Source organism: Nothoprocta perdicaria, unplaced genomic scaffold (genome assembly GCF_003342845.1).
Source record: "Nothoprocta perdicaria isolate Ctin4 unplaced genomic scaffold, notPer1 scaffold_59, whole genome shotgun sequence".
NCBI classification, from domain to species: Eukaryota; Metazoa; Chordata; class Aves; order Tinamiformes; family Tinamidae; genus Nothoprocta; species Nothoprocta perdicaria.
The window spans coordinates 618,042-627,380 of NW_020455854.1; the positions used below are offsets into that span (position 1 = coordinate 618,042).

General features: G+C 58.8%; 1 protein-coding gene across 1 annotated transcript; it reads right to left on the reverse strand.

Moving 5' to 3' along the window:
• Nucleotides 1-5,192: 5,192 nt before the first annotated feature.
• On the reverse strand, nt 5,193-9,244 carry LOC112955638 (zinc finger protein 501-like). The gene is made up of 2 exons (XM_026048960.1): nt 9,178-9,244; nt 5,193-7,016 (listed from the first exon to the last, which is right to left on the reverse strand). The coding sequence occupies exons 1-2, from the start codon at nt 9,242-9,244 to the stop codon at nt 5,830-5,832; spliced, it is 1,254 nt and encodes a 417-aa protein (XP_025904745.1). The 3' UTR covers nt 5,193-5,829.
• Between the last annotated feature and the right edge of the window lie 95 nt (nt 9,245-9,339).

Genomic DNA, 9,339 nt, shown 5'->3' on the forward strand with positions numbered 1-9,339 from the left:
CCTGGAAGGCAGAGAAGTCTTAGCAGGAAAACTACCCCAAGGTTGGCAGTAGATGGGTAGGAGGCGCAGAGGGGTCTCAAGGCGTCAGTGCTGCATCACCGCGGAGYGGGAAGCAGCCCGTCATCATCCTCACCGCAGGCCACCGAGGGCCGCCCCGCTCGGCCCGGCGCAGAGCSGCCTCGCGGCGCCAAGGCAGCCTGAGCGGCGCGGGCCGGGCCGGGSAGGAGCAGAGGCCTCCTCCTCGTCAGCGATCTGCACTGAAGTTACCAGTTAGCTGTTTTTCTGCTGGGGCTGCCAACTCCCTTCTCCAGTGTTAGGCTAATAACTGCAGAGGGAAGCAGCTTTCTCTCCTTGGGAGAAGGGATTTCAAGCAGCTTCACTTCTGCAGCAGGATGGAGCCTGCCCAGAGGATGCAGCAGGGAGCCAGGCCAGCTAAGATCTGAATGAAGGCAGAYGGCTTAGAGAAGAACCAATGTCTCCCCTACAGACACATATTTGAGGGGGAAATTGCAAAGCAGGGGCAGCTGCTACAGCCTTCCCCTTCCTGGGCTGTTCTCAGGTAGCAAAGCAGGTGCTACTGCCTGAACAGAACGAGCTGCAGGGATTACTCCCACTACCCCCCCCTCAAACCCTCYCCTCCTGCCTAACAGGCTTTACTTTAAACCCCAGAATTAACTTAGATCCTCTCGGATCTGAAAAGGAAAAACCTCCTCCTCGGGTGTAGCAGGACGTGCAAGAGGCTCCCAGATCCAGGAGCAAGACACCTGGCTTATACCAGGTTAAGCCACAAACCCAGCACCCGTATTTATAAAGTGGAGCCAGTAATCAGCTCTGGGCTGGGCACCACCATCAAATTACAGGCAAGCAAGGCAGGCCCAAAGCAGAGCTTCTGGCTGGTGCTCCACAAGGTGCCAGCTGTAAAGGAGCTGTCCTCCCTCTCCTCCCTGCTTCAATTGAGGCCTCCCTAGGTGGGCTRCACCTGCAGACCCTGCTCAGCCCATGTTTGGGGGCTACCGTGAGACAAGAGCTGACAAGCCAGGCCAGCTCGCAGGAGGCCACGGCCGCGGATCCGCCGCTGGCTCCCAGCCTGGAGGCGCCGCTGCCGCCCAGCACTGCTCACACATGAACCACCCTCCCCTTGTTCCCASCACTGCTCACACATGAACCACCCTCCCCTCCTTCCCGGCGGGTTTCCCACCTCCTTGTTTTCCAGCTCTCACCACCTCGGTGCTCTGCAGAGGCACCACAGGTCCCAGCGCGGGCCGAGCAGGTCCCTGGGGCAGCGCAGCGAGTCCCTGCGAGCCAGGCCCCTCTCCACTTGGGAGCGCGTTACCAGGCTGAGGAGTCTTTGGGCTCCCTGGGAAGGAGCCTTCCTCCAGCAGGAGCTTGATGAGCACCTCACAGCACTAACACATTGTTAGTGCAGCCCCGTTCAGCAGCAGGATTTACTGGAGGGGACAGCCCTCCAACCCCTCTAGGCTTCCCTATGGGACAAGCACGGCACAGGCTCAGCATCCTTGCAACAAGGGGTTTCAGCACGATTATAAAGCCAGGACACACAGACACACAGGAGCAAGGGCACGGAGCTCTTGGAGGGAACCACGCCTGGATGCTGTTCCATCTCCGGTCACTCAACAACAAGCACATTCACTCCAGAATTGCCACCTCCACGCGCTTCACAGCTTCAGTCAGGCCTCACCTTGGGGGGAAACTGAGGCATGGCAGCCACTAAACAGTCCGACAGGTTTCCCATTCAGGGAGGCTTTGCCCCGGGCACGACGAGGAGCAGCCTGCATGGCAAGGCAGCCGGGCCTCTGCCACRGCAGGCACGCGGGGCCTCACAGCTTGGGCTTTCCCTGCAGGTTACTTCAGGGATGCAAATTCCAAACGTAGGAGCCAGACGCACGAGTTCCCATTCGTCTMATCCTCCCAGAGAGCTGAGAGCCCATCAACGCTGTGGATACAGACGAGCAGCAAGCCTAGAGCTACGAGGGGCACTTCTGCATTGCTCATCCCTTGGAGGAGACACATACATAGAAGAYGAAGCCAACATGAAGGAATTCACCAGACTAAGCCTCAGGAACTGCAGTGATYAAGAGCAACAACTGTTAGAGGCTCCCAATGGCCACACACACATTGTGCGGCTCCCGAGAGGATCTTTATGCCTATGCCCAGGAACCACCTCCCACAACAGCTGGATTTGCAGAACCCACCAGCACCAGAGCTTTGCATTGCTTGCTCTATACAGAGTAAAYGGTGGAGAAGTATTTAAATCTTTTAGAGCTACAGAAGCACAACTGATCAGTGAATTACTGCCCAAGCAGCATTGGCTCATGCTGGAAAAGGGGGTAGCGGGCAGAGCCCCAGGCAAGGACTCCAGTGCACTCTGTGACTTGTAGGAAGAGAGGAGGTGGCCAAGGAGGGGTAAAGGTTCAGCTTGACAAGCCCTTCTCTACAGCAGARCACGGGGCAATGGGTGGCACCAGCCCCTTAGCCAGGTCATAAGCTGGGATGAACACAAGAAAACAGAGAAGCCAGAATTTGTGCTGATAGTCTGCAGCACAGACAGCTCCCTGATGAGCTGTGAATTCAGGAGACAAGACGGCACAGGTCAGCACCCTACCCTATTCGGTATACGGCTAGGATATGAAAACYTGGAGGTGGGAAATCAAAAGGCACTGTTATTCTCATGCCACCAGAAACTAGTGCTGTTATTCAGAGAGCTAACAACTGAACCCCCAAAGTGGTCACTGGTCACAACACTGGTTTCTTGGGGTATTCGCTCCTCTGAAAGAGGCAGTGTCCTAGGAACTGAAGGGAAGGTTCACACGGCGCCTGCCTYGCTCTGGGGACCGCGGCGCCGCAGGAGGACAGAGGATCACACAGGAGGAGCTGGGCTTGTCCAAACCCTGGCAGCTGTACAGGGTAAACACGCACCTCTCCAGGGCCCTGAGCGCAGCCTGYGCGGGGGAATCCAACAGCTACACGAGGCAGCAGAGCTGCCAGAGGCTGGAAGGTCTCGTACAGAGCAGCTCAGCACTGCCAGCCTCCAGCAGGGCCTTTGGGGCGCTCCTAGCAGTCACCTCATTCTCATGCAGGTMATTTTCCTCATGCACATTTGCACAACACTGCATTTGAGGTGAACGGCTGGACCCCTCAGTACAGGGAGGCACATGAATACTCCAATAACCCCTGCCTTTTTGAAGGACAATGAGGAGACGCTGATGCAACATGGAAGCACGAGACTGCAGGTGGTAGCAGCTCCCGGGCAGCTCAATAAATAACTCACAGGCCCCCTCCCCAGCAGGGCTCACACTTGCTGTTAGGCCAGCGTGCTACCAAGGCACTAACGGTGCCAGTGCGAGGCACGGAGCTGCACCTACCTGATCGTCCCTGCGGCAGGGACACGGCCCAGACCTCTGAATCTGAAGGGATATCCCAAASCAGCTCAGCAGTAACGTTAGCAGAGCTCGGCATCCCTTCCTCCCGCTGAATACACGGCACTGACTGCCCACAGAAATCACAGTCTATGGGACAAATGACCGTGCTTGCCCGACGCAGCTCCATCAGCTGCAGTGCCGGGTGAAGGTAAGCGCCCCTGCGCCCCGGCACGAACACCCCAGCACCTCGGGGCTCAGGACTTGCTCCCTGCCTAGGAGTCTAGGCTGTGTTTTCCTCACCCCAGGAAGGGGAGCCGCGCGAGGGCAGGTTACGGAGGGCACCGGGCCCGAACACGGCAGCTGCTCCTCGCCTCCGAGGCCGCCGCCGCCCCAGCCCCGCACAGACGGGGCCGGCGCAGGCCGCGCTCCCCGGGCCGGGCACCGCCGCGCGGGATCCGCGTCCTCCGACCCCAGCGCCCTCGGCCGGGGCATCACGCGGAGGSCGCCGCCGCCTCCCGGCGTGACCCGCTTCCCCCGCGCCGCTCTGCGGGCGGAAGCGACCGGGCAGGCCCCGGGCAGCCGCCCGGGCGCAGGGCTGCAGCCCCGGCGGCACCGGCGCCTCCGGGGGCTCGGAGCTCGTTTGGCGCCGCTCACCCGCGGGGACGGAGACGCGCGAGCCGCGATGGGAGATGCCGAGGGCCCAGCGGGGCCGCGGCCGGGAGAAGGGGGGCGCAGGTCCCGCCGCGGCCCGGCCGGTGCCTCAGCCCGGTACCGGTGCCGGCCCCGCGCGCCCACTCACCCGCCGCGCGCGCGGCCCCACGGCGCCACACAAAGACCCCCGCCGCCGCCGCGCTTTTATTGGGGAGGCGGCGGCGRCGCCACGCGCCGGCACCTCCCATTGGCGGAGGCGGCCGAACGTCACAGGGCAGCCGTTCGGCCCCGCCCCGTCCTCAGCCAATAGCGACGCCGCCGCTGCTGCAGGCACCGCCCCGRGGCGGTGGGCGCGGCGCGTGCGCGGTGGGGGCGGGGCCACGGCGCATGCGCGCTGCGCTCCCTGTGAGGAGACAGGGGGCTGTTGAGGGGGGCGCTTCCAGGGGGATGGGAGAGTTTTTAGGGGAAAACAGGRGGAATTTAGGCACGCTGGGCTGCCCTGCCTGCAGCACGGGCCTCACTGCGGCGCCTGCAGCCTCAGCAGCTCTAACCCCAGCCCGTCACCGCACCAGCCCCGTCCTGTGCGGACAAGGTCCCACCCAAGCACTGCCCAGCGCAAACACCCACTCGTTCCTCTCTGAAGCATCAACAGCTAAAAGCAGCAGAGAGGTCAAGTGCTGCTGCTGAGCAAGAAGAAACCTACAGGATTCTGCCTGTGGCAGCAAAAGAGCTGGGAAAATTACATTTTTTGAAAGGTTTTATTTGGACACTTGCAAATAATTAMACCTCCTTAAAATACAATTCTTACTCCCAGTGTTTGCAGAAGGAACATTCAGAGAATCCTTAAGGTTGGTAGGGACCTCTAGAGATCATCTAGTCCAACCTCCCTGCACACGCAGGGTCACCTAGAGCACAGGGCACAGGCTGTGTCCAAGCGGGATTTGAAGGTCTCCAGAGAAGGAGACTCCACAACCTTCCTGGGCAGCCTGTGCCAGGGCTCTGTCACCCTCACTGCTAAGAAATTCAATTCTCCCAAGGAAAACCAAGAACGATCCTCTAACGTGTAACRCCAGGACTCCTGTCCATGGTTTCCGGAGGAAGATGGTGGCTCCTCCGAGCAGAACCCCAGCGAGCAGGAGCGGCGCGTGTCCAGCAGCTGTGCGGACGGTTCCCACGGAGGCCCCGGCCATGGTGGGCATCGTGTGACCCATGGCCACGGTGGGCATCGTGTCACAGCCCGAGGGGTGCCCTAAGGGACGGCTGACGGTGTGCGTGTACAGCCCGCGCGGACAAGCGGCAGCGGGAGCTGAGGCGCGCGAGCTTGCGGCTCTACGGCCTGCACTAGGCTGCTCAGAGCCTCTAAGCAAAGCAGCATCGGGAAGGGAATGCAAGAGCTTCCGTTTTTCCTAATTASTGCTTTCCATGCTCTCACAGACAGTCCTTTTAGTTTCCGCTGTAAATTGAAACACTTGTGCACACAGAAATGGCAAGCTCCTTCCTTTCTCTTAAATACAGCACCAAACATCATTTAGCCTTTTCACTTTGTTTCTCTCCCACTCCCAGAGTCACCCCTCTGGACATCACCTCCTCCCTCCGCTTTGTCACACACTCTTCCCCAGATGCCCAACTTCTTGCCCTGCCTCTCCTCTCCTTCCACCTCCACCTTTTAGGACTCATTCTCCTCAAAAGAACCTGCTCCCACCCTCCAAAAGCAGGGTGGTTATTACACGGAAAGGAGAGAGGCCCTGGGCTTCGACCACAGGATATGGGACACCACCGCTCCCCGCGCTCACCCCTCCTAAGGCTCCTGTCCCCTATGGATCTGCTGGTGCCGGAGGAGCGCGGAGCTCACGGTGAAGCCCTTGCCGCAGCTGGCACAGGCGTAGGGACGCTCGCCCGTGTGGATGCGCCGGTGCTGGATGAGGTGGGCGCTCTGGCGGAAGCTGTCGCCGCAGTCGGCGCAGGCGTAGGGCCGCTCGCCCGTGTGCACCCTGCGGTGCCGCAGCAGCGCCGACCTCCACAGGAAGCTCTTCCCGCACTCGGCGCACTCGTAGGGCCGCTCGCCCGTGTGGAAGCGCCGGTGCTGCATGAGGTGGGAGCTCACCGTGAAGCTCTTGCCGCACTCGGAGCAGCCGTAGGGCCGCTCGCCCAGGTGGAAGCGCCGGTGCTGGATGAGGGCAGAGCTCACCGTGAAGCTCTTCCCGCACTCGGAGCACGCGTAGGGCTTCTCGCCCGTGTGCACCCGCTGGTGCTTCATGAGCTCGGAGCTCTGGCTGAAGCTCTTGCCACAGGCCACGCACGCGTAGGGCTTCTCTCCCGTGTGCACCCGCTGGTGCCGCGTCAGCGCCGAGCTCACGCTGAAGCTCTTCCCGCAGTGGCCGCACTCAAAGGGTTTCTCCCCCGTGTGCACTCGCTGGTGCTGCACCAGCTGCGAGTTGCCGGCGAAGCTCTTTCCGCACTCRGCACACTTGTAGGGCTTCTCCCCCGTGTGCGTGACCTGGTGCCGGATCAGCTTGGAGCTCATGCTGAAGCTCTTCCCGCACTCGGAGCACTCATAGGGTCTCTCCCCTGTGTGGATCCGCTGGTGCTGGATGAGATGTGATCGCTGCCGAAAGCTCTCCCCGCACTCGGCACAGCCAAAGGGTTTCTCTCCAGTGTGGATCCTGCGGTGCTGGACCAGGTTGGAGCTCACTCGGAAGCTCTTCCCGCAGTCCCCACATATCGTCAGCCTTCCCGCTGCAGGATTCCTCTCCTGCCTGCTGTCTGGCAGCCTCCTGAAACTTTTTCCACGTAGTGTCGCTCTGTTTTGCCTCTTCCCCAGGGGAGTTCTCGGCACCCTTTCCGACCTGCGGGGGTGAGGTGGATCCTGTTCCGGACTCTGGGAACTGTGCTCCTTGGGGAGTCCTGATAGCAAGTCTGGCTCCACTGAACGAGGAATGGCTCGCTGGGGATTTGCCTCCTCCTTGCTCACACTCCCATCCTCAGCTGCAACAAAACAAGAATCAGACAGCAGTTACTGGCAGGAAAAGAAATGATTTGCAGGGGAGATCAAAAAGGGATAAATTCTGAAAGTTCAGTAGGTATAAAAACTCCTGATATTTCCGTCCTATTCAGGGTATTTTGCAGTGTTACAGGAACAAGCTCTGGGAGGAGCTCTGCATTCTCCGTAATGACTGGAGGCCACCAGAATTAACTGGGATCAACCTTATTTTATTAGTTTGTCAAATCAAAAGCAGTGAAGTTTCGTCTCAGGCTCCCTGTTTCGATCCTAACAAGACTAGCGAGGCACAGTATTTCCAAAGGCTTTGGGAGGCGGCGCGGGCAGCAGCGCGAGTGCTGCGGGAGGCGCCGCTTGAACTGCCAAGGACACAAGCGGGGAGCAACGCACAGCCCCTGCTTCCCGCTCCATCTGYTACCCGCTGTGCCACAGGCAGCACGAAGCCACGAAGCAAGTCTTGAGCTTCTGCCACAACAGCGGCCAGCTCTGCTTTTAGGTCCCCTCCTCTTGACATCACGGATGATCCCTGATAAGAAATCCTGCCTTCCGCACGCAGGGGCAAAGCTTAAACCTGCAGTGACTGTCGAGGCAGGGCCAGTTCATAAGGAGGGGCGGCCCGTGGGGCACAACAAGCCTGTTTCTTTGCTGAATCAGGTTCTCAGTTAAAACATTTCAGAGATGTACAAAGTCTTCTTCAGTGCAGACTAGATATCCCGAATAACTACAGTGAGGATCATATAAAGCAAGGCAAACTCTTCTCTTTTAGCAGAGGAAAATTAACTTTGTTTCCGTCACTGCAGAACAGATCCATTGTGAAAGGCACTGCTGGGGAAACGCAGTCCAGAGGTCACCTCACTGAAATTCTCTGTGGCTGGTTCCAGATCACATACCGAGGGAATCCATAAACATAGAACTTGAAGTGCTGGTCAGTGGAASTTAAACCAGCTGGTCTTACCAGGTATAGTTATCACTGCCTCCTAGGGCATAGAAGTGAACATAATATCAGTCCCCTTACACAAAGCCTCAAAGAGGAACAAACTTGATGAACCAACACAGCAGTCAAGACTAGATGAGCAGAAAGCTTTGCCAAGACGAGATGCTAGCGAGAAGCTTCTTGGGTATTTACATGGAGCAGCGACTCCCTCCAGCACTCTGCTGAAACGTGGCTGGGTGAGCACCCTACCCACTGTGAAAGCACAAGTTCCCAAAGTGGCCTTTGCAGTCAGCAGAGAGATGTACCTCTCTGCAGGCTTACTGAGGACTTGGGAACTAAAGCACGGACAAGACTGCACCTGGGAAGCACTGACCCTTCTGCTGCCACAGACGGGTAAATAGGTGGCAGAGATGTACGCGGGATGCAGCAGTGGCAACACACACCTCTGCAGAGAGGCATCACATCCAAGTTTTAAGACCAGGCAGGCAAGCCGGCAGATTTCCAGGAAGTATGTATAAGTTCAAAGCACATAAATGTAAAGACTTACAAAGAGGAAAAGCCCCGCTATAGCTTGCACATACATCGAGATGTTCTAGGTATCACTAAGGAAGCACACCCTGGAGTCAGAACAGATTGGGCAAAACCRCAACTCTAGGGCAAACCATCAAACAAAAGGCTTAGCAAATGTTATACATTGTTGGGAAAAAGACTATAGGATAAAATGCAATGTGATTCTGCCTGATGCTCAAGCCCATGGTAAGCCTATGTCCTCAATACAGTAAGGCGGGGACGGCTCCCTCAACTCAGAAACATAAATGGTACTGGAAAAGGTACAGCAGGTGACACGGATGACTAGGTTTGGGGCAGCATCTGTATGGGAAATGACTCCAYGGGTTGTTCTGTCCAAGAAGGGTTCATCAGATGGGAGGTATGAGAGGTCCGTAACAACACRCACTCCTGCAGGGCGAGGGCAGGGATCTGCCCTGTGCTGTTTATGCCAAAGGGAGAGCTAGGGGCACGGAGAACACTGGGAGAAGGCAGCTCCCAAGCAAAGCAGGCCGTTCCTCCCAGCTGCCCAATTCCTCAGCGGGAGCTGGGCTGGATGCTGGGACACCCACAGATGCAGGGAGCGCCGAAATGCACAGCGGSTTATGAAATATGAACGCATGGAGCCTGGCTCGGGAGCGGCCGGAGCCGGCTGGGCCGGTGCTTACCTGCACGGCTGCCGCCCGGGAGCCGGCAGAGCCAGCGCTGCTCCTCCTGCTCCWTGTGGGAGATCATGTCCCGCCGCGTCCCTGCCGGGGAAGGCGGAGGGGAGCGCGGCCGCCCGGGCTCCTGCGCCGGGGTGCGGCGAGCAGCGCCGCGTGGCCCTGAGG